Genomic DNA, 25210 nt, shown 5'->3' with positions numbered 1-25210 from the left:
CGAGGGGGCTCCCCACCTTGCTGTCGATCTCGCTGCTGCCCAGTGCAGTCTGGATGACGTAGAGAAGCGCGTCCGTCAGCCCCTCGCACTCCCGCATGCGACGCCGCGCCTCCTCCCCTGCCGAGCTCACGTTCCTGTGAGGCACAGAGCGGACGACAGCCCTGTTACACCCTCCGCCTGTACTGTCGCGTGTGCTATATCATTATCTTCCAAACATCCCTGAAGGATCTGACTCCATGCTTTGCCAAATGGGAGCTTAGATGGTCCCAGGTACCACTCCAAAAAAAAAAAAGCGGATCATCGCTGATTAATGCACAGACGAAATTCTGGGTCATGGAACTTTGGTGCCTGGCTGTGCTGAGCAAGGACCAAGCCCGCCGATCCTCCACGTGCCAGAGATCTCCGGCCATACGCGCGGAGTTGATGGAGTCCAGGGCGGAGGCCCGTCCTCCCACACGCCGGCACGACTGGGAGGAATCAAAGTCTACATCCTGGTCTCCCTGGTGCTCGCCTGGGTATCTTCTGCCACGTCTGCGGTTGCCATGGCAACCGCACCAGACCAGCGGCCGGCCAAAAGGGCGGCCGAGCCCTCGGTCGGCCGTGAAACGGGCTTAATTGGCACACGGGGAGGAGGGGACTCATGCCAGACAGACCGCGGTGTGAGGTCTGGACCACAGAGGGCAGCCCGGTCATGCCCGGTCATGCTGCAAAAGAAAGATCAGCCCCAGTTACGCGCATCAGGCGACTGTGAGATGGCCAGGTGGAGCACTGGCATGACACCACCTGTGAACTGGGCACTGGAGGTTACACACGCATGCCTACAGTACAGAACACCGTGCAAAAAATGACACAGGAAAATAGTGCAAAGTCATGCCGGATATGGCTGGGATTAAATCCACCCTCCCCGCAAACAACAACAACAAATAAAAAATAAAATGTAGAGGGAGGCAAACACATTGGCTGGGAGCTCCTGGACAGACTCTTCTGCCCACACACGTGGGCCAGGCAGCATGTCAGCGGCAAAAAGGCCCGAGAGGATGCCAGTGGTTTCCGCATGCCAGCTCTGTAATTCCGCTGTTTTTGACACACGTCCAGGACTATAGAAGGTCCAGGACTGTGGCGCCCCACGGCGATGAAGCGCACTTTGTCTTGTGCTGAAATGGCCAAGTTAGATGCTCTGTCCTCATGTCCAAAACAATTCAATAAATTCATTTCAAATAAAGAAATAAACAAACAAACCTTTATTGCGACAATCTGAAGCCAAGGAAATGTATCGAATGGAGCTGAAACCTGTTTATTCAAAACAATTAGCTTAACATATCAGCAAAGCGTTGCTGCAGGCCATAAAAAAGATTAGTGAAAAAAGACAAAACAAAACACCCCCCACACATTGTAAAATATACACCGGAAATCCAATACATTGAAACGAGGGTATAAAATTTTCTGTTAGTCGGGCAGAATATTGTTTAACATTATGTGTCACTCGTTTTTTTTTTTAAAGGGGGCAACTCAGTGAAGCATTGTACGCAATGTTCACAAACGCACAGTGCCTAAAATCGGTGCCTAATAGGGCCATAAATCTTTCTGAACGAAGGCTCGGCCATTTTAGGGGCAGACTCAGGAAGCAATGTGACGTCCTCGTCTGCAAAACCACCCTGCTGGTGCCCTGACCCGGCCAGGTACACACGACCGCAGGTGAGTGTCTGGACGGCTTTGTGTGAGTCTCAAAAGATGTTCAAAATCACATGGACAGACAGGCATAGCTTTAATGGTCGGTAAACAGTTCTGGCATGTGAGTGTATATTTACTCATGGATTAATTGGAGGTTTGAATGAATGAGTCTCATGTGTGGGGAAAACCATGATCTGGCATATGATGCATGAAAGTGCAAGGAAATGCACAAATGTCTTTGGACCCTTGTCTGAATCTCTTAAGCCCCAACAGGGACATCTGCTGTGTTTCGGCTGATGCCATGTCATTAATTGTCCACAAAACTACCTTAATCTCTAACACTGGCTCCAACAGTGAGTTATTTGGTATCATGAACAAATTTTTCAGCAAAACACCAGAACACTGGGCTTGTGGGGACATTTAAGGTTAGATCCTAAGAGTGTGTCCGCGTGCGTGCATGTGTGTGTGTGTGTGTGTATACCTCAGGCAGCCGGTGGCGTTGCGGAGCACCTGTGAGGAGTGCAGGTGTAGCTTGCGTTCATCCGGGTGGGGGGCGGAGTCCCAGCCCGAGTGAGGGATAATGACCGTGTTGGTGAGCACCGCCAGTGCGTCCTGGATGATGGGCATCTTCAGCGCGTCACACGACGACAAGTTCCACAGCACCCCTGCACACAGGAAGGCCCGCGGGGTCAGAGCACACACTAGCACTCCTGCCACCACGTGAACCTCGCCAGACAACACCTTCTTGCATGACGCTGTTCTGCCTCCTGGTTTTGCTGTACCCTGGACCTCAGGAGGACGGGAACCATCAACACCTTAACGCACGCTTCGGCAGGAGAAATGCTGACTGCCTGAAAAGCTTTAAATGAGATGTCTGCATATGAAAAGGAAAGACCCTAGTTCAGCAGAGGAGGGGCAGTGAAAACCGCCCCCAACGCTGTGCTGGAGGATGCATTCCACAATGTCTTCCGGCAGGTCTGAAGCACGTGCGCCCATTTCTAGGAACTCCAGAGGTGCATTCAGTGGTACATTCTGTGGTGATGCGAGTAAGCCATCCTGAGAAGATACTGCATCCCCCTAAACAAAGCCTGACGACAGCAGCCTTTATCTTATACCACCATCTCACCTTCATTAAATAAAACTCCCTCACAAAGTAACGTCTCGCTTCCATTAAATAAAAATCCCCCACAAAGCAATGTCTCAGGTTCATTAAATAAAAGTCCCTCACAAAGCAATGTTAAGTGGGTGGATTATCTTCCGATACCATCTCCCTAATTGTGACCAATTATCAGACCATTAACAAACTCGAAGACCAATCGAGCTATTAAGCATTCCTCCAAAACGGTTATGTCAGCTAGCACAGAGTCCCGTATGTTTGCGGTATACCTGTCAGCAGCTCCTGGATCTCCACGTCGGTGGTCTTCCGGAGGAGTCGCACCAGGCTAGGGATGCCACCACAGTTCTTCAGGGCGATCTTGTTTTCGTCGTTGGCCTTGCCGTACACCAGGTTCCTCAGGGCACCGCAAGCGCTGCGGTGCACGTCGGCCATCCGGTGGTCCAGCAGGTCCACCAGCAGCTGGATGCCTCCCTGCCTCCGGATCTGGTGCCAGACGTGGCCTGCAAGGTTACTGACGCCCGCGTGCACGCTCACAGCGTGCCTGACGCTATAACTACTGTTAGCTGGCCGGAACACGAGCAAACGGGTAATTAGGGTAACCAGTGACATTAGGGATAACACATTCCCCACACTGGGATATTCTGCTGAGCCATTTTTTCCATCTCATTGAACTCGAGTGTGTTTATTGGTGCGACTGTTGTTTTTATATCCTGCCTTTTGGCTACAGCTGTGGCAGATAAACAGCTACACTGTTTCCAAACTTCCCCTTGGCCAGCAATAAAATACACATCTCTACAAGGGTGGGAAAAAGAGAGAACCGAGACCTTATCCAGCGTCACCGAGCCTCGCTGACAATAGCGGGCACCGTGTGGCGTTTACGGACCTCGTACAGCGTCAGCCTCACTCTTCATCATTCTCTTCATCGTGTACAATTCGCTTTGTTATTTCTCAGGACCTACAGTGCATCTAAGGAAGTGCTGATGGTGCTGGCCCCTTGGTGGAGGGGTGTGCCATTGGTGGAGTGCGAGAATGGCGTCCTCACCTCCGATTTGATCTTGTTGTCACCGAAGCACAGGTGCTGGAGGTAGGCGGCCGCGTTGGACTGCACTGATGGGAACTGGTGCTGCAACATCTGGATCACCTCGGGCAGCTCAGGGTCCCTCCAGCCAAACTCCCTGTAAGAGAACAGACACGCACGCACGCAGAGGAGGAATCACAAAATCACAAAAGCCCAGCACCAAGAGTGTACAAGGCAGGTAAAAGAACACTACAGCAGAAAGTAACAGCACATTTCTCTGTGAAGGGAGTCTCGCTGCAGTAATCTAAACACCTGCCTGCCTGTATGTATCGTTGTGCTACGGCTACCTGCATTTGAGTCTGGTTTCCTTCTGCTGTCTGCGCAACACAACAAAAACAAAGCAATGCCAAACAAACTGAGCAGCAAATGCAGTAATCAAAAACCGAAGAAACATGTGTAGTGGTTCGGGTGAAAAGACAGAGACAGAAAGGCTCGGGAGACTGACGCCTGGCATCACTGGGACTGGAATATGGAATATGATGATCTCGCAGCGGAGCGGGGCAGGACGTCCTTCCAGTGAGTACGCACACCGCCACTGAGTACTGCCGCCGGTGCCCACTGGAAGTACCAGGGCAGGCACGCTGAGGACGAAAGTAAAAAACAAAGACTATCCCCAGACATACTGTAGGTAGGAGCTAGAAGGCTTGGCGCTGTCCCTACCTCTTCCTCTCTCTGCGTCTCTCTGCTCTACTTGGGAATAAGAAATCCAGAGGAGAGAGGCAGCGAGAACAAAAGAGAGGAGGAGGGAAAGAGAGATGGAATAGATGGGAGGAGGAGAAACGGACGGAGAGGGATAGAGAGAGAAAGAGCGAAGGGGGGAAAGGGAGACAGAGAGCCAGCGGGACACGAGGCAGAGGCGTCTGTAGTAAAAGCGAGGCAGGCAGAGGCGTCTGTAGTAAAAGCGAGGCCGGTTTTGATGGAGAAGACGAGAGGCACCGGTGGTCAGACATGCAGCGGAAACGAACGCCGGGGGACGGTTTCTACTGCCTCACGGCCAGTTTCGCTGCCATGCAGCGCTCATAAACCCGAGTGCCCAAGCACAGCCGTAAAGGAGGAACGATCTACTCGGAGCAGGTCCGAAAATGAAAAGAAGAAAGGATTCTCTACAGTGAAGAACTGCTGTATCTTATATGTTCTACCCGTGCGCAGCGCACTAATACAATGAGGCCCCGAGACAGAGGAAGCACAGAAGTGCACACAGGGCAAATCTTAGAGTGGCCCGCGGGTGCCTGGAGTAACTGTGCTGCTGTGTGCCAGCCAAGAGCAACAGGGCTCTCCTCGGGGAAGCCGCGGCATCCAGCACGACTGGCTGGTGTGTGTGTCCCCCACAGACATTATGAGTGATCATAACCTTTTTTGAAAAAAATGTTTCCAATCACTCTCTTAAGAGTGCACATAGCAGTATGTGCCAGTAGACAGTATGTCTCCAGCTGGACACCACTGTCAGGGTGAAACACAAGTTAGCTTTGGGTTAACTGGTGTCTTATCAAATGTTCCAACAGTGAGTCTGTGAATTAACTGCACATGAAATAAACCTCCCAGGTGACAGGTGACACAATGGCGGCTCATAAAGTGGCAACAGTTCACCGTGGCTTTCACCCCTGCTTATCTACATAAGGGCCGAGCAACATGAGCTGTAACGACCTCTCGCGCTGATTATAGACGCGACACACTAATGGCTACTGCCCATGTGATTATTCACAAATGTAATTTACTCCTTGACCTTTTCGTTGCCAATTCCATAAGCATAAAAAGCAGAGCAATCATCACTATCTTTATCATCATCATCATCATCATCATCACCATCATCATCATCACCATCCACATCTTCATATGATCTGGCATTCCTCTCATGGGTAGGGTGGCAGAGAGGCCAAACAGCTCAAACAGCTCAAACAGCTCAAAGGGTTCATTTACATGCACGTTTAAAGCTAAACGCAGCTTTGCATGCAGGGCTGCTGACTTTTCTTTTTCACCCTCTCTGTCTCTCATCCAAAGTCCATAACCTCTTAATTCGACCAATTACTGGATGAAGCTCGACTCCTCTTCTATAGGCTTGGGGGGAGCGATCAGCCAATCACTGGCTGCCCAGCATGAATAATAACGTTAGCTGTTAGCGCGGCTGTCACTGCTCTGCTGGGGGCTAGAGGAGGCCCGGTCCCCACTGTAGGCTCACGGCCTTAAGTTGGCTAGATACAGCGAGAGACAAACAGAGAGGGAGAAGAGATTGGGTCAGAAACGGGGAGAGTGAGAAGAACACGCACACACACACAGAGAGAGAGAGAGAGAGAGAGAGAGACAGAGAGAGAGAGAGACAGACAGAGAGAGACAGAGAGAGAGAGAGAGAGAGAGAGAGAGAGAGACAGAGAGAGACAGAGAGAGAGAGAGAGACAGAGAGAGACAGAGAGAGAGAGAGAGAGACAGAGAGAGAGAGAGAGAGAGAGAGAGACAGAGAGAGACAGAGAGAGAGAGAGAGAGAGAGACAGAGAGAGAGAGAGAGAGAGAGACAGAGAGAGATTTACTATGCATACTCTCAAGGTCTCCACTAGTTGTTGGTGCAGTGTAGGGCTTGGTAGTGCAGTCTGAAACCCACACCAACTAACTGAACATTGGACAGTGGCTGGGCTGAGACTACCTCCGCCATGTTTGTGTCTTTATGCTGCTTCAGTCAGGTGATCTGTCAGGCCCATGGCGACGACATTAACACCACAATGCCCCACGCCAAACTGCTTCCCATCAGTGCAGACAGCCCCCTAGGACTTCGCTAAAGCACGGCCGTGCTCTCATAGCACACCGACTGCCGAGGTGCGTCGGGTTTTGGGGGGGGGTTGAAGGATTGGAAGACAAAATAAAAGAGTGATAAATTATGCATGCAAGATGCCTGAGTGAGTCCGATTATGAGAAACGGAGCTAATGGAGTGATATTTTGTGAAGGGCACGCCTATGTAGATCTGAGGCAGCTCATTTGGTAGAACTTGACAGACTGAAACCTTGACAAAAGAGAACGCTACAAAAGACAGAGATGGGTGGAAAAAAATTAAGAGCAAGGGAATAAAACACTTTTGATGAGTCATTCGCCCACTCAGATGCCTTTTTTGTTTAAAGATAAAAAAGGCACACAGACTGGTGAATCACTAGGGCAACGGACTTGGGAATTTTCACTCCACGCCGTCTCTCTCTCTCTCTCTCTCTCTCTCTCTCTCTCTCTCTCAGAAAATAGCAGTGATGTCTGGTTCGTCATTCTGCTCCAAGCCACGTGTGTGCGTTTGGAAAATTTACTATGCACTCGACGGCAGAATGACGGAGACAAAATGACTGTCGTACAACTAGCTCGGGGTAATCTGTGCACATGGAGGGACATTCTGAAGACACTGAGCACGGTAAATAGGACAGAGCTTATCGGCCCGTGTAATTGCCAAAGCTTTGTGGTTTAGCCACTGAAGTGCGCGCTGTGTAGAAACAGACATGCTAATGAGTGTGTGGCTATTCTACCCTCTGTTCTAGCAGTGTCCTTGAGGAGCCTTCAGTGCACAAGCTCACATACATAATGTATATGATTTATGGCTAGACAATATATCGTTAGTTAATTGGTATCACAGTATCGGCAGCGGCAATGTTAATATCACAGTAGGCTTCTTAATGGAAATGAGTACTCTGACAAAAAGGCTTTTTTTAAAACAATAGTGTGTACTCTGCATCTTAATGTGTCTCAGGCGTTTCCAGTGTGTGTTGAGTGTTTTGACTAATTAAGGCAATTACACGCTCTAATGCTTGTAAATTATTTTATAAGCAGGCCAAACTTTAATCTTATTAAAATGATCTTATTCTTTATTTTAATACTTAGCAGTATAATTCACAATATGATATTTTGTCCTAATACTCCACTCTATATCATCACTCAGCATGGACCTGTAACAGGGCTACAGATGGCTAGTTCTCACGGCTTTAACTACACACAGCTGTAGAGTGATTTACTAACATAATGTTATGACAAAAAGGAGGACTCTTGACTCACAGGAGCCGTGAGCAGTCATATATATGCATGGCGGATGAAGTGGCTCTTGTCCACTGTGGAAACAGACCTGCTGCTGACCTTCTCCCTTCAGGAGACGGGCTTGCTGCCGATTCAGTGAAAAGCCCTGTGCGCAGAGAGGTCAGGAAGCCCCACTGTCTTACTGAGCAACTGGCGGCGTCTCCAGGACATCAGCGCTTTCCATCAACCGTGCTGAACAGAGCCACGCAAATGCGTTTTTTTAATTTATTTTTATTTTTTTAATTTTTTTTTTTTTTTTTGCACAAAGGAGGCTGGGAATTATATATGGCTCTTTGAAACTCCAAATTTTGTAAAAAGCTGACTCTGACTATCAAATATAGTTTAGAGTTCACCACTGTAACTGAATTCTGTACACAAAGATTTTACTGTATCCTAATCACAGCAAAAGGTATATATGAATATTGTATGTAAATATGAAACTCCAGAAATGAAAATGAATAAATAAACAAACACAAAAGGACGAGGCAATGAGGTGAGCAGCCATCGCCAGTGCCGCGGAGGCCCCACTATAGGAAACCTCATTCCCAGCCAGATGACCATTTCCGCACCTTCTACTAAACAGGACCAAGCAGACTGGATTTATGGCGTGCGTCTTTTGTGTCGGAGCACAAAAGGGGAACCGACCGAGCTGAAACATGAGAAGGTAAGGAGCGATGGTGAAAAGCAAGGTGACACAGACATGATGTGATGACGACAGATTTGTCCCGCAACTCGGGACGTCCTCCCCTGTGCAGGAAGCTCCACTGTCCCGGCCTACAGAACGATCCTGTGCGTGTAATCTCGGTTCGGAGCTGTCTCTGAACTACTGACATAAGCCACACTAAACAAAGTGACCATATAAGAGAGTAAGAATCCTGCACTCCATTTGTAGATAGTTCTGGAACCTCTAGACTCGCTGGATGTAGCACTCGCTAGAAGCATTGGATGACGCATGGAAAGCTGCACGGGATCAAAAAAATCTCTGCTGAACTGGGTCTGTTTTTCTTTACACCAAATCTCAATGTTTTGTGTACAGTGAAAGGAAACTGTCCCTCCTGTAGTTGTGTCTGCTGTGCTCTAGAGCTGTCTGGTGTCTTGTCTGTTATCGCTTTCTGCATAGAGAGAACAAACTGTGCAGAGACTGTGCAGGTGAAAAAGGAGAGAGTGTAAAATAAATGCTGCATTACTTTGTCATTCTTTGTTCGGCTTGATTTTGATTCCAGACAAGGAATTCGGGGTCGTACCTATCAGGAGACAGGCAGTGAGAGAGAGAGAGGGGGGGGGGGGGGGGAGTGAGAGAGAGAGAGAGAGAGAGAGAGAGAGAGAGAGAGAGGGAGGAAAAAAAAGGGACGTGGCTAGCACAAAGGGGTTTGACATTTTTTTTTTTACAAAAAAAAAAAGAACGGATTGATTGATTGACTTTCTCCCCCCCCAACAGCGAACACACATTACACACATGCATTTGGCTTCAGACAGGCACTGTTCAGTTTTCCTTTTAGTGTTCATTAAAGAGGGTCTTGCATAATGGAGAAGACCTCATCTATACAGTCCCAAAGGAAATCCTTGAATACAAAATAGGTATGTCATGATTTCAGTTCTAATAGGCTACAACATATAATTAGCCTTGTTGAGAATGAATCTATAAACTCTTAATTGTTAAAACAAAACAAAACCCTGCTTAATGCGATATTATGAGGAGAGAGCTTAATCATAGTGAGCTGACACCGCAACAACTTTAGTTTTCCATGTGCATACTCACTATAGAACATGTCTGCTTTAATCTGAGACCCATGCTTTAACACACCAAAACCCTTTGGCACCGAGCAAATTTATACAAATGTCCGAGGAAGATTTTAAACAATGCCAACTGAGTGTGCATGTTGTGAATTCGGTCACAGTCAGCAAATGCAGTGCATCACATAGCATTCGGTTCCACTCCGCCAGCAGTGCACACACGCGCACACACACACACACACACACACACACACACACACACACACACACACACACACACACACACACACACACACACACACAGGCGCGTGTGCGCAAGAGAAACTAAAACATGACGGGTCAACAAAAGGGATGACAAGAAATGAACCAAATAAACAAACAGGGGTCAAAGCAACAATAGCCCTGCTACAGCCTTCACTCCACGACAAGCCAGTTCATCAGAGGCTTCTTAATTCCAATAATGCACTTAATAATGGTGAGGAAGGAGAAAACACAGTGCCGTTCGCATCTGTTAGTCGGGTCGTGCTGTTTCTCACGACTCTAAAGTATGTGCTGTGCAATGCGTCATCTTACGATCGGACCGGGAGAGCACATGTGACCTCGAGCACGTAACCTCAGTTGCGGTGGTTGGAGGATTGAGAAAGCAGTGCTGTAACTCATGCTGCACCCGCACCTTTAATAGTTCTGCGTGTGCATGTGACCTTTACCGCTTCGCTAATCAGCCGCTGGGGTCATGTGACTGGCTGCACCAGAGACCCTGCCCACATCTACCACCCCAATAGAGCTTGTCAAATGATGGGGTTGTTTCTCACCTGGGGTCCTTCTGGATGCTGTCCACGGAGGGTGATCGGATCAGCGTGGCCTCTGGTGGCAGCGCCGGCCCTGATTTGCTGTAGGGCGAGTCCGCCGATGGGCAGAACTGCAGAGTGCGGTAGGGATTGGCGTAGTCGGTGGAGGACGCGGCCGGCCCGCCGCCGTAGCCGGTGCGGGGGAACGTTCCCGTGGCATTCTGGCTGGCCGTGCGCTGCAAAGGGGTGGGGTCAATGCCGGGGGAGGGCGGGGCTGGGGTGGGAGAGGAGGGGCATAACAAAAAGCTCAGGACCTACTCAGGGAAGCGATTCATCAGATCTTTAGGATGCCCCAGCGAAGCGGTTACAACACATGCACACACGCATGTACATGTAACGTGCAAGAGATAATGGAAGAAGCCAAGCATGAGAGTGACCGGAAGGGGACAGCTATGCTAGCCTTCTACATGCACCACTACACAAATAGACTGTGCCATGTCTGTGTGGATCAAGAGTAAATAAGGGGTACTATTTTAAGTTTAAAAAAACAAAACAAAACAAACAAAAACAACCCCCCCCAAAGAAAAAAAAAATAAAATGTATATATATATATATATATATATATATATATATATACATATATATATATATATATATATATATATATATATATATATATATATATATGAGACTTGGCATGCAAGCACAATTGTTGTGAATTCTACTAAATGACGTTAAAGCTAAATATTTAGTCATAATAAACCTTATACTGAAGGTCTGAGCAGAAGACTTGCAGTTACTGTAACAAGCTTTGCCCAGAGCCAAGTGAAAACATCTGATAGCATCTGCTGATGTTCAAGAAATAGTATCTGCTTCCCTGTAGCTTGTAGCAGAACAGTCTCTAGGGTATGAAATCAATCTGTTTAAAAAAAAAAACCCTAAACTTATGGCTGAGCACATTTGATGTGTTCACAACTGTGAAGAAAATTGAGATGAAAAAAATGTAAACTGTTACTTTTTTGGATAACACTTTAATTAAGCACATGGTTTATGAGGCTACATGGCACCTACATAAGCCGTTCATGACAACTGACAAACTGACATTTATTGAATGCATATTCCAACAAGGTACTGGACTTGTAATTGGAAGGTTGCTGGTTCAAGCCCTGCCACTGTTGGGCCCCTGAGCAAGACCCTTAACCCTTAATTACTCAAGTTGTACTCAGTCATAATTGTAAGTTGTTTTGGATAAAAGCATAAGACAAATGCTATAAATGTAAAAAGAGTAAGCTGTCATAAAAAGTCCAGTATCAAATTGAAATATGAGCTATGTTAGGGGACAAATGTTTGGTGACATTAGGATGTGTCATGACACTTTGAAGTGACATATCATGTTACAACGGACTTTGCAGCTCAGTGTTGCTTTGGCATGTCGGTGTGGCATAATGCTGATGATATAACAGGGCTGGTCAAGTGAGGATTTAAAATTTGAACAAACAAAAAACCCCACAGGAGTAGTCTTCTGTACTATTTTAACAATAGCATAAAAAATGTAGTGTAAGGATTGTAAGTGTAGTGACACTGGCAGTTTTACCCTGTAATGACAGATTTCGTTGTATTTTATATGGCTCTTGTATGAGATCCATTTGACTTTTTATAAGACCAATGAATCCGTATGCAATGCCATGACACTGTTATGGCAGTTATGTGTATTTCCTCTTGCCCTTAAGATATGCGAGTTCCATGCAATACTATGTTCTTATGCAATACTATGACACTGCACTGACAAAGTTATGTATATTTTCTCTAGCTCTTAAAATCTTCCTTTTGGATGTTTATACAATGTTTATGAATCCTTATTCAGCACAATGACAACGTAATGCTGTCATATATACTTTCTCCAGCCCTCAAGGGAGTTGCATGACCTATTTTACTATTCTTAAAGTGTTTTATTAACATCACAGGGGAAAGAGCCTCTACCAGCTTGCCAGATATAGACTTGGTGCTTAAATCGGATACCTTGCTGCTGTGTGAAAATTTTGCAATAGTAGCATTGACAGAGCTTACGTTTTTTTCACCATGTTTGAGAATTAAACACATGGAATGAGAAAAACAGGCAACAGTAGACTACTAAATTAAGCACTCGATGGCAAAAAGCTAGTTACATAGCTACATAGCTACAGGGCCAACATCTAGCAATTAACGTTAACTTACGATAGCTAACTACAGAGAGTTAGCTAGCTAGCTACCTGGCCAGCTACCACAGAACAGATATTGTTGGTGTTGGCCAGCAATTGTACATGAAATGACCAGAATGTTAAACGAAGTCTGTTTAAATGTAATGTTAACTTGCTTTAGCTGGTTAGCTAACTACCTAACTAGCTAAAGTGTTTTACATAAATAGTTAATTTATGTTGCTTAGGTGCCGTTATAAAGTGGTAACTTGGGGATTCTTTCAGCATTCGTTACTGATGATGGATATATTGCTGGTACTTCATTACACAAATAAGCACTTGATAAAACACTTTTTTTTGTGTGTGTGGATAAATTACTTCCATATAAAATGTAATGCCAGAATATCTTTCATTTTATTTATCTTTCTTTCTTCAGTACTTGAAATACTACAGAGCATCTCACTCACTTTTGTCAAAATTTTACCAACAGCTACACTTAGCATGTAATGTCATATCATCAGTATTATGAAGTACAAAACAATGCTAAGATGCAGTTGTCATAACAAAGCGTCATGACATATATTAATGTCCCCCAAAATGGTGTTAATTGACATAGTTATGTCACCTTCACATCAAAGTTGACAAAAGCAGCTTTTATGACAGCTTCTGCTTGTTGGAATAAACATTTCTAAATTTTTTATGCATGTTTAAGTCAGCTGTCATGAAGGGCCTATGTAGGTATATTGTAGCCTTCGAAACCATGGCTTTCAGTAGTGTAAGCCTTTACTGTACTGGCTTATAGCAAATTTACCCTGGCCCTGGCTAAAGTTCCTCAGCTGGGCCTTCTGGTACACTCGGTCCTCGTAGATTGGGTCAATATGACGCTCGGGTGACTGCAGGGGGCGTAGCTCTGTGCCCAGGTGGCTGTGCTGGCTGCTGTAGGAGCCCCTGGAGCCTGCTCTCAACACACACACAGACACACACACACACACACATATACACACACACACACACACACACACACACACACACACATACATACATATACACACACACATATACACACATATACACACATACACACACACACACACACACACACACATACACACATATACACACACACACACACACACACACACATATACACACACACACATACACATATACACACACAAACACACACACACATACACACACACACATATACACACACACATACACACACATATACACACACACACACACACACATATACACACATATATACACACACACACATACACACACACACACACACACACACACATATACACACACACACACACACACATATACACACATATACACACACATACACACACGCACACACACACACACACTCACACACACACACACAGACACACAGACACACACGCACGTGCACACACACACACACACACACACACACACACAGAATACAATTTACCACCACATGGAATTTACACAAGAAAAAACAACCATGATCCACTTGCTACCATAAATAAACAATTTCTAGCTTAAAGGACCATGTTTTATCAATGCATTTTGTATGATGTATAAGGCTTTAAGGTCTCACTAAACAACTGGTTAATCTGTAATGGTTGTTTAGATGCGAAACATAACCAAACTCTCTTATGCATCCTTTTTATTTGCTAAATATGTACACCCACTGATGTGCAGTAATTAACCATACAATGTGTCTACAAGTGCTAAATTATATGGTGCACTTGCTCCACAGTGAACATCCTCCACAATCTACTGTACTGTGCTGTAGAAAGTCATGGCATTACATGTGGTACGTTAGAAACTGATGTGATTTATGTTCTGCAGGGCAGGTTACATTCTGGGTTCAGAACTGCCAGGGCATGGCAGGGGTCTCAGACCTGCGAGGCTGCCCGGTCTCTGCAGCGTGGCATTGGCATACAGCTCGTGAGAGATCTTGTACTGCTCAGACGTGTGCAGCATGCGTTTGGTGGGCGACAAGGTTGCGTAGCTAGCCACAGCGGCGCTCAGCTGGTGGAGGGGCGAGGCTCCGGCCTGGCTGGGCGTGGCGTGTAGGGGTGAGGAGGCCGACCCGCCCCCGGGCACTGTGCTGATGGGCGAGCTGGTGCTGTAGGACTTGGCCAGGCGGCCTGGCGACTGTTTGGGTGAGGAGACACGCTGCAGCGTGGCGTAGCTGGGCATGTCTGAGGCGGAGCCCAGCCGCTGGAGCTTGGCGGGCGAGCCCAGGGTGTGTACAGAGAGCGGGGAGCTCACGCGCTGGGCAGGCAGGGTGGCGCAGGAGTAGTAGATGGAGGTGGTGGGTGGAGCATCGGGCAGGTGGAAGGCACTGCTATGGCTCTGGGAGAGGGAGTCACGGGACTGGACCTGCACCACCAAGTCACCCGCCACCCGGTTGGATGTCACCTAGGAAAAGGGTCGCCGGGAGGAAGAAGGTTAACTGTTGGTGCTCGGCTCAACGCACAGGTCTGTGATATCCTCTGCTTTAACATGCCAGACTCGTCAGGGACTTGATAATTAGATGAGAAGCTAAATCAGGTGGGCGATGGGTAGCTGGAGTATCTACGATTCCTGACTGCCAAAGGGGCTTCAGCAGTTCCAGCGGTAGCTGTGTCCTACCTGATTGTAGCTGTGCACGGCTCCTCCCACCTGACCGCCACGTAGGGGGGGCTGGGAGGCCGATGGGTCGCCCAGGGCCAGGGTGTGGTTGCTGTGGTAACCAGCCGAATAGGGGAAGGTGCCCTCCTGATTATTGAGCTGCAGAGCACTCTGAGAAAGGATGCCTGGTCCTGATGGCGTGGAAGAGACAAACAACACGTATGATACCTGTCTCTCATCTTCATTTCTCGTCTTTCTCTACACATAAGGCAACTACAGTACCCTCCTTCTCTTTCTCGCTCACTCTCTCCTGAAGTGCAATGCTTACTTGCTTGTTCCCCTTTTCAACCTCATCTTTTATTTTCAGCCTCCTTTCTTCTGCCCTTTTCTGCCCAATTTTCGATTACGCTCCCTGCCTCAGAATCGGACCCTGATACGCCTCCAATGCTTAAACTGAGCCAGTCATTCTGCTTAGTCTTCTAGCCAACTTTCAAGGATATGTACTGTGCCTACATATGCATTTGTTTGCATATACGTCCTTCCACTACCTGTCTCTCTTTTCTCTCTGAGCTATACCTGCTCCTTTAGGCGGAAACCTCCCTGCCCGGTCCCTGGACCATTCTCCACCACCATGAGGTCGTCCGCCTTCCTGCCCACCTGTCCCTGGACCATTCTCCACCACCATGAGGTCGTTTGCTACTGTGTGCCTGACGAATGAAACCTTTGACCTTCCTGACACATTACTGCCACATCACACTTCAGAATTAGAGACTGTAATGTCAATATAATTCCCACACATGCTGTGATCATTATTCCTAGTTCCCATTTTGTTATCTTTTCTTCATATCATCCATTTGATCATTCTGACCAGTGTCGACCAGAGTAGGATGGGTTGCCCTTTATGAGTCCTGGTTCCTCTTGAGGTTTCTTCCTCTCAGCTTTAGGGAGTTTTTCCCCAACACTGCTGCATTGGGCTTGATCTATTGGGGCTTGGACCTGGACATGTGTAAGGTTGCCTCGTGACAACAGCTGCTGTAAAAAGCTCTATATAAATAAACTTTGCTTTGCTCTCTCTCTCAGGCCTCCGGGGCATGGCAAGAGGAGGTGGAGGAGGGGCGATGTGTATAATTCATCAGCGCCTCGAGGAGCCGGTGAGCTCTGATGGCCTCGACAACGAGGGCTTCTGCTCTGGCGGAAAACCTGCCAGCGTGGACTCCCCCAGGACGCACCAAAGTCACTACAAAAGTTGACACAGGTTCAGCTCACAAAAAATTCCCAGAAACTCATAACCCATTGAACACCAAATGGCACACTGTCAAGCCTCTGGAAAAAGCCAATTAGGTCGACTCAAATGACCCAGAAATATTAAAATCCGGTCAAATTTATTGCGTTTTAAAAATAGCTTTGGTTTACTAGTAAAACCACTTGAGGCACTGTGCAGTTCCCGAGCGGGAGCTTCTTCGGTGCAGACCTACGGATTTCAGAAATGCGTAAACATTCTCAGCGATCTTGGAGCCCATTTAAGGCCTGTTCCCGCCTGAGAGACTGACGATTGTCTGGATGGTTGAGTGCACCTCGTTTCCGCCTCATCTCCTCCTCGACCCCACGGCGATTTTGAGCTCTACACTCCCTGACCTGCATATAAGATCTGAGCCCTTCAATATTTCATCAGTCTTCTGTTTCAGCGGCTGAGAGGACCAAGAGGAGGGGGGACCACTGCAGTGGAGTACACACACTCTGCCAGCACGGTAAACACATGTGGGGGACAGAATATAAGGAGAGAGCGAACATATCAGTAGACACATAAGAAAATGCAATGCAAAAAGGAAGATGCCTAAATAATTGTCCCCAAGTCTGCAGAACCGCCAAAAAAAAAAGAAAAAAGTCCAAGTTTTATTCAGCAAATACCGTGCTGAGTAACATTTAAAAGCACTTGGAAATAGCTTAGAGGCTTGGCTGAACTCTCCCTACATTCTGAGCTTTTCAGGCAGCTCTGTACATACGTCTCCATTTCGCATGAGATCAGCCTGATCTTTTCAGCGCACTGAATGTCTGCGTGATTACTTTTGAGCACCATTATTCGACAGTTATCTCAGTTGGAATTTCTTCCCCAAACAGCGGACACAAAAAAGCCCCCACAAACCGAGAGCAGTGTCAATAACCCCGCAGAGGACTAATTCACACATGCAGTCATTGACATCCATAATGTGGCATGACAGGTAGTGTTCTGTGCCACGGCGTCTCCTGAATGGCGCCGAGTGCGGAGGACTCTCCCGGTAAAAAGGAGGTGAATGCTAGAGACAGGGGGAGCAGGCCCTGAGGAGCGAACACCTGCGAGTCTCCATTATCTTTTCCTCCATCTCCACAGCCAATTCGAGTTCCCATCACTCCACCTCAGCTTTTCCTAACAGCCTGTGTTTACCCTTCGGAGGAAATCAGGACCGTGACTCTTCAAGTAAAAGCAAAGGGAGCTTGATTCACAGGTGTTGTGTTCAGCACCACGGATGGTGGTACCTGTCTCGTCACTCTACAGGAACAGTAACTAACTGCCGTGTCACTCTGCACAGGCACGTGTGCTCACTTACAGTGTCACTCCGGACGATAACTCACTAATGTGTCTACACAGGTATGTGAGCTCGCTATCAGTGTCACTCAGCACAGGCATGCGAGCTCACTACCATGTCAGGCTGCACTGTGAGCGTCGCGGCAGAGAGGCGCTCCTTACTTTCGGCCGCCGAGAACTCCTGGGAATCCAGGATGCCGGACTCTTGCAGGGATCGGATGCAGGAATCCACCAGCTCCAAGCCGGTGGTCAGCTCTTCTTCTATGTCCTTCTGTCCGTCTACGGGCAAAGGAACAGGAGAAGAGGGGAAATCTGTCAGCATCGGCCATCGGCAAAACCCACGAGAGCGGGCCAAACCCGCCCCCACTAAAAAAACAGTGGCCTCTCGGTGAGCGATGTTACGGCAACTGATGTATGACATTGTATCTGAGAATTGCTGCTACCAAGCTGATAACTAAACTTTATGCCAGCAGTTTCATGACAAACACAGAGGCAGAAGTGAAGCAAAAAAAAAAAAATCCTGCAGATTTTAGACCGCTGGTTATTCATTGCATAGATAGAGGCACAAATCTGTGTGTAGTAATACAGTAATCCCCTTCTGTACAGCAACGGATATTACTCAGGAACCTTCTACCTGTACTGAAATGAACCATCTGCCATACTGACATAAGAGGCTAAGATGTGAAATAGTCTGTGGCCCGCCCACTCTCACGAATAATTCACGCCCCTTTACACATGTACTCTATAGCTGTGCTCGACTCTCTTTGGCGAATGTTTTTTCTCTCTTCCCCTAACGCAATCGATCCAGCCAGAAGGGCCCATACATCTGCTTGATGAGTGCATAAATATGGGCCCTTGTGCCGCGGCACCTGACGGATGGTGGCAGCCGTCCTTCGTGCGTCGCTTCCTCGTCTGCCGCACGCGCCTCAAATCGTTAGCCGCGCCGAAAACCCCCCCACCCCCCCACGTCGACTGGAAACGCAGCATCAGGTGCAAATGAGGGATTTCACGGCCCACTTGGCTTTTAAGCAGCTGTCGTTGAAAAGGCAGAGAGGAGGCCATCTACTGTACCTTGGTTGTTCCAGCGAAACTTCTCATCCGCAGAGCTGCAACAGAAACAGAAAGAGCAGGCTAAATTTGGCACCTCGTGAAACGAAATCATTTTGCATCGTTAGCAAGGTCAAACAGATGGCGGGTGTTCTTGCCTTTTGCGAATTTCCCAACAATAACCAGTCACGTGTTACACCAGCCAAACACAAAGGGTTTAGTCATACTGCATCTGTATGAATGGCCCATAAACACTTCTATTTTTGTATACACTGCCATATGAGCCATTACCACTCACAGATCAATGAAGGATGTTACAGCACCCAAGCATTGGTAATGATGATTATAGATCAGGAGGGAACGGAGGCTTCAGGAGGACTGTACTACTGATCAATGTTGGCCTTTGACAGGCTATCGTACAGTAAACAAAGCTCTGCTTCAGCCCCACAGGCACTGGGAGGTTAAAAGCTTTGCTTACTTTCCTCTCGCCCAGGCAGCAACTACTAATTCGTCTGATTGATTTTGCTTCTGTGTGTGAGTGTGCCTGTGTTTTTGCAGAGACTCAGGCTGCGAGACTGGCCACAACTGGAAGGGAGTGACGAGTCACGGCAGAAGTCCGTCCACCCCAGGAAAAAATGGCTACGCCGAGGGCTTCTTTGAAACTCCGTCTGGTTATCTGCAATTCTGCACCGAACAAAACCCCTGGAGGGAGGCTGAGATGAACCGCAGGGCAATTTCACCAAGCACTAGGCTTACTGAAACAGCCAGCCATGTCTGAAAAAGCCTGACGCTACTCTGCTCCGAGTGCTTCTAAATTTATCTTAGTTATTATAAAAGCGAGCTACATTAACAAAGAGTGAATATGATACAGGGTAAAAAAATGCCCAATAAGCAGTTGTAAGGAATTCTACAACTGACTGTGTGAATCTTTACCAACACTTTCCAAATATGAGAGCAATCAAAGTAATTTATTACAGCATAATCACAGCATTAGGGACAGCTGTTGTGAATAAGACAGTTTATATGTAGCTCACTGAAGTCTTTTTGGCAAGAGAATTCATTTCTCTCCCTAGATAATAAACCTCGGTATAATGTCCTGATAGATGACCTCACAGCTGTGAATGTGCTGAGGGTCAATGCGTGGTCAACAGTTAATCACCCTCTTTTTCTACGACAAAAACACTTGGAACACTTGATTTAGATGAGCATTACAAGTTTCAGTTCAGTTGACATTTTAATTTGAACTAAATCCTCCCTCCCCCATGTAATATAAGCATTCATTTTTCTGCAATACTATTTCTAGTACTAATAGCTTACATATACAGCCAATGTTGTCGAATTTACAAACCAGGCTTGGCTCTTTTTTTAAATGTTTTTTTTTAGTTCAACAGCAAAATGAATTTCATAACAAATATAATATTAAAATCAACCTCACCTGGGATATATTCCACATTAAAGGCAAAACCAAATCGTAGCCAATTTCATCAAAAAAACAAACCAACGCTAAGGAATCAATAATCATATATCATAAGGCTTATGTGCTTTTGTTTATCCTTATGTAGCATTTATGTAGCTCAGAATGTGCTTTGTAGTGTGAGAAGGAGAAAAAGCGAATGAAGAGTGAAAAAGCGAAAGTGTGCTATGACAGGCCAGAGTAAAGCTGAGATTGGCCTTTGTGCTTCCCAATGCATGTGATAGGGAGAGCCAAGGAGGGGTGTGGAGAGAAATACATGCCCCCTACTGCCCCATACTGCCCCATACTGCTGTGGGGCTTTGCTGAGGTTTCTCCCAGCAGAAAGAGACAGAAAGACACACGAAAAGAGGAGGCCACTGTCTCAAAATAGGTTGCAGCCAGCCCTGCAGTGCGAAGAGTGCTTTCAAGAGTGCAGCACAGGTGACCAGTGAGTAGGCAAACATGTTTACCATGGAGAAGATAGTCTGCAAGTCTCCCATGGTGTGTGTGTGTGTGTGTGTGTGTGAGTGTGAGTGGCTTTGCCTCTCATCTCCTTTGGATGTGACATTCTGGAGCGCCACACATGCGAGGCACTGGTGTCTTATGCCATACAGAAAAAAGAGTTACTTTCCTAGAGCAAGTGAGCAAAGACCAGAAGCACAACGTCCATCTCTCCCCACGAGCAGAACGCAAACGCCGTATGCCAGCTGGAAAGATAAATCCCCCCGCGTGATCCGCTCTGTATTTCTCAGCCTGAGCCGACGACCCAGGCTAAGGTATCAGACACAGCGGGGTCTCGTGTGCGATGAGGAGACGGTGAGCAAAATGAGAGACAATTAATTCTAAAGTGAGATGGGCATTGTGCAGTCCTGGCTCCCTAGCGAGAGATGCAAGTCAAAAGAGAAATGGGGAGACAGGAGAAAAAAAAAATAGAAAAGAAAGAAAGAGGTGGAGTGGGAGTATGCATGATGGGGAGGGAGGGAGGGAGGGAGAGATAGAGAGAGAGAGAGAGAGAGAGAGAGAGAGAGAGAGAGAGAGGGAGTGCAGGACTGCCCATCCAGAGAGGCAGAATGTGTGGTATGCAGTAGTGGAGACTGTGGTTGGCTCACTGTCAGAGGAAGGGAAGCCAATGACTCGCTCTGTGTGGTGGCTTTTAGCTGCTCAGAGATCCCTGCACGCCTCTCGCTCTGTGTGAAGGAAACTCAGTCGATACGGGGCACCAACCACAGGCCTCGACCTTCATTCAGAACCTTGGCACTGTGCAAGTGAAAACGCAACGCAAGAGCAACTTTCAGGTTCAACAGGTCATGGTGAGATCAGAGAGCATCTGAATGAAAATAAAGCCAAGGTCTGCTGTGCTTATGGTTCTGTTGCTGAGCCTTCTGAGCACATACAAGAAGGACTTCTACAAAGCGGGCTGTTGCGAAGGCCATCGTATGATCATGGACTTTGGCTCCAGGTGGACCCTCCGAACAAACAGGTGGAACTCCGTGCTGCTGCTCCTCTGTCTGATGTTGCACGCCCCTCCCTGCTGCATGCACGCGCACATACCACCATACGCACATCTTTACTGATCACGCGCTCCATGCAGTCTTCTCCACCTATTGATCCTTGCTGCTCACAAGGAATCATCTGCTGGACAATGAGAAATGCGTAGGCAAAGCGTCAAAGGGAGAGAGCGTCAGCTAAAGCTTCTTCAGCAGTAAGTGGGAGCTGAGGGGAGAGAGGTGCTAGTATGTTCGGTGGCGCAGTGCGGGACGCCTGCTGTGTGCTGGTGCTGCTCCTTGGTCACTTCCTCCATGTAAAGCTGTCAAACGGCTAGAGAGGTGCCTTCCTCCAAGCGTACGCGTTCAGGTCACACACCGCGCAGAGTCGTGTGTGCCAAGCACATCACTGTGTAGAAAAAGCCCGTACCTGTGTACACTGTCCACAATTTGGTTTTCTCCCCTGAATTTGTTTAGGAATTCTTCGAAGGGATATTTAACTCACAAATGCAGAAGTACCTTCCATGAAAACAGCCCTGTTCTCTCACTAGCCAGCCCAATCTCTTTTAATCCTCTGCCTGACCTTCACTTGCTTTCATTCCTTAATGGCAATTTCAGGTTGCATTAGTGGTTAAGGTTTTCCTTTAAATCTTCCCCCTAGGCTCATCTGGCTACGCCTCCAGACGGGAACCTGCTGTGCTCTGCTGTCTGTCAAGCTGTTTCGCACTCAGACTGGGCTTAAATCTGCCCAGTTAAGATGGAGCCGCTCAGCCTGGAGCCTTCATCTCCTTGTAAGCCTAACAGTTTGGCTGCCAAGTCAATATGCTCCAACTTTCCTCCCACTGTATGACGAGATGCTTAGTGCTAGTCAAAGCAACGGCAGCAGACAGCCGAAATAAACCCAATATCCAACAGTGGCAGAGGGGGCCTGTTTGAACGCAGACGCCCCGGGGCCTGCAGACAGACTGGGGAGGCTTCTCTGCGCTTGCAGTGCTCCCATCGTCTGCTGCAGGACTTCAAGCTGGGCAATCTTCAACCTCTACAATTTCAGAGAGAAAGCAAAGAACGTCAGGATTGCGCAGGGTTGTGTCATTTGGCACGTGACTGATGACTGTGTTATGACTGCTGAACATTTGCGATTCTTATTTGGCATTGTGCACGAGAGTGTGTACGAGTGTGTGCACCAACGGTGAGCTTGGAAGCATAAGCAGAATGGAGGAACATTTGTCTCTAGTGGAGTGATGCCTGACTTTCCTCAACTGTCAATGTTTCCAGTGAAGCTGATTTTATTGGTTTTGCTTAACTTTTTTTTTGCATGTGCTATACCCATAAGTCAATGTCACAATGCACGTTTAAAAACTCATCCATGTGCCATCTGAGCACAAAGATGATGGAAACATTTTATGCTGTATCATGGGGATGGCACTTAAAAGAATATAACTCCATTCAATATAATCACATTTTAGAGGAACCTTCAAATGCTCCGTTTTTTTCTCTTCATAAGACCAACACACCTTATCATCACAGTTCTTCTAATACTTTCTAATACAGAAAGCAAAACTAAGGCACCTTCTTTAGTGAAAAATGCTAATGAATTCAAACATCACCCAAAAACTACTTCCAGTGCCACCATCCAGTGTCTCACTCAGTTTGGCTTTTCCTGTGCACCAGCAGTTTCAGCAAGTTACACCATTCACATAAAGAGCGTTTAAAGGACGTTTTAAGAGTCCTACACCTTTACCCGTCGTCCCGCAATCATCTCGCATCCGTCATTCCTGGTGAAGATTCCACACCTTAATTCTCCCTCGCTGTGCTCAGTGCAGAGAGTTTAGTTAGGCTGGAGGAGGCACAACTGAGACTGTTCAGTGGCGAGTCGAAGGTCCTTGTTCATGTGGGCAGATGCATGGAGCATTTAGTCTGTCCTTTTTCCGTGAGGGACATAGACCGGTGGAGTTTTCTTCTATTTATTTATTTATTAATACTGCTAATCAGAGATTTCGCAACTGAATGAGCTGAGGAGATGATTATCATTAAATGGTAACATGAGATTTGATCATTTTTAACCTCAGAAAGTTCATACTGACTTATTCAACCAGACCTTAAAACTCTTCAGTTAAAACATATAAGCCTTAAATGATAGCTTCCAAATTCTTTAATCCATGCCTTAACAAAGTTTCCCAACTATTTTTAATTACACACAGCTCAAACCTACCAGTAGTTTTCTCATTAAGAGCTTACTTCCCAGTTGTTGAGAAGGAGATTTCTCTGGCTTTGGAAGGCTTTAAACAACTGGTCTGAGGGTAAGTCCAGTGAGAATTGGCAGAGGAGCGGTACATATCTCACTATTAAAGCCAGCCGTGAGGTTGAGTTATGCATAATTCTATATGTTGGGGAAACAATTTGAAGGCACACTCTGAACAAACATGTCTATCATGAAGAATGCTGTTTTAGTTTGCCAGCAATATATGTTAGATAATTAGGCAAGCGCACCATTATGGCATCTGCATTTATGATTACTGCTGCATAAATGTTTTTACGCTCAAAGTCAATGAGATTTTTATAGGAAAACTACCAAGACATTTGCGTTTAGGCAGCCTGATTGTGTCTTTGAGCAGATTAGTCATGTATCGGGCCTATCTGCAGCCACACCTGACCTTACCTGACATTATTATGACTGCTGACCCATCGCCTTGAGATCTACCTGTGCCCCCTGTGTAAACACTAGAAGCACGGTGAGACAACATGGCCATCAGAGTTCAGGGACATCGGCACAAATGGATGAATTAAGTTGCTTTCTCAACACAACAACTCCAACAAGAACTCAAATCTCATTTTAACAAATCCTTAATTATCTTACAAAGAAAACAAATTGCCTTCATTACATCAGAACGGTGTCTGAATGTGAGGCGTGCTACGCATATGGTCTGGAGCTTCTGTTTATCTGTAGAATTTCAGTTTGATTTTACACATTCTCTCATTTTGTCAGAACATTCTTGCACTCACAAGGCCAAACGATATACCCACTGAGACTGAGAATTCTGTTTCAGAAGTGACAGAGATTAATGTGAAACAATTACTAATTGTTTTTTAATAAAGACCTTCTCTGTGAACATTTTCAGCATCACAAAGGACATTTCACAGTTTACGCTTTATGCTGCCAACTGTAAATCCAACCATTTAACCACACATTAATCCATACAGACAAGATTTTTAAGTGTTTCCTGTCATTTTTAAGAGTTCAAATGAAGGGGTGTGGGTTGGGCTAAGGAAGGTTAGAAATCTGGATTAGGTTTGAGGAGTAGGTAAGGATGCTATTAAACAGGGACAGGGTAGCTGTTAAGGAGACAGCTGGTTAAGTTAAGGCAGATAAAAGAGGTGCTTCTATTAGGCCCACAGACAACTATGCCCTTGCTCTCTAATTACTCAGTGAACCTCAATGGTCTCCTTAT

The 25210-nt window shown here is 46.7% G+C and overlaps 1 protein-coding gene across 8 annotated transcripts in view; it reads right to left on the bottom strand.

The window, feature by feature from the left end:
• ctnnd2b (catenin (cadherin-associated protein), delta 2b) overlaps positions 1-25210 on the bottom strand; it is a 57635-nt gene that overhangs the window by 12825 nt on the left and 19600 nt on the right. For 5 of the 8 annotated variants that reach the window (XR_014115830.1, XM_081694621.1, XM_035519933.2 and 2 more), the window contains 11 exons: positions 18849-18883; positions 17940-18056; positions 15236-15405; positions 14500-15022; positions 13407-13550; positions 10446-10695; positions 9087-9143; positions 3831-3963; positions 3058-3271; positions 2153-2336; positions 17-134 (listed from right to left, as the gene is read on the bottom strand). Coding sequence is in view for 7 of the 8 variants with exons in the window: in XM_081694621.1 (XP_081550747.1) it covers positions 17-134; positions 2153-2336; positions 3058-3271; positions 3831-3963; positions 9087-9143; positions 10446-10695; positions 13407-13550; positions 14500-15022; positions 15236-15405; positions 17940-18056; positions 18849-18883 (1945 nt within the window). In the remaining variant the exon portion in view is untranslated. The remainder of the gene's footprint in view (positions 1-16; positions 135-2152; positions 2337-3057; positions 3272-3830; positions 3964-9086; positions 9144-10445; positions 10696-13406; positions 13551-14499; positions 15023-15235; positions 15406-17939; positions 18057-18848; positions 18884-25210) is intronic. The other 3 variants (XM_035519936.2, XM_035519937.2, XM_081694622.1) reach the window with 2 other exon arrangements.

Source organism: Electrophorus electricus, chromosome 13 (assembly GCF_041902795.1).
Source record: "Electrophorus electricus isolate QZ-2024a chromosome 13, ASM4190279v1, whole genome shotgun sequence".
NCBI lineage: Eukaryota > Metazoa > Chordata > Actinopteri > Gymnotiformes > Gymnotidae > Electrophorus > Electrophorus electricus.
This window is presented reverse-complemented; position numbering and strand designations above follow the sequence as displayed.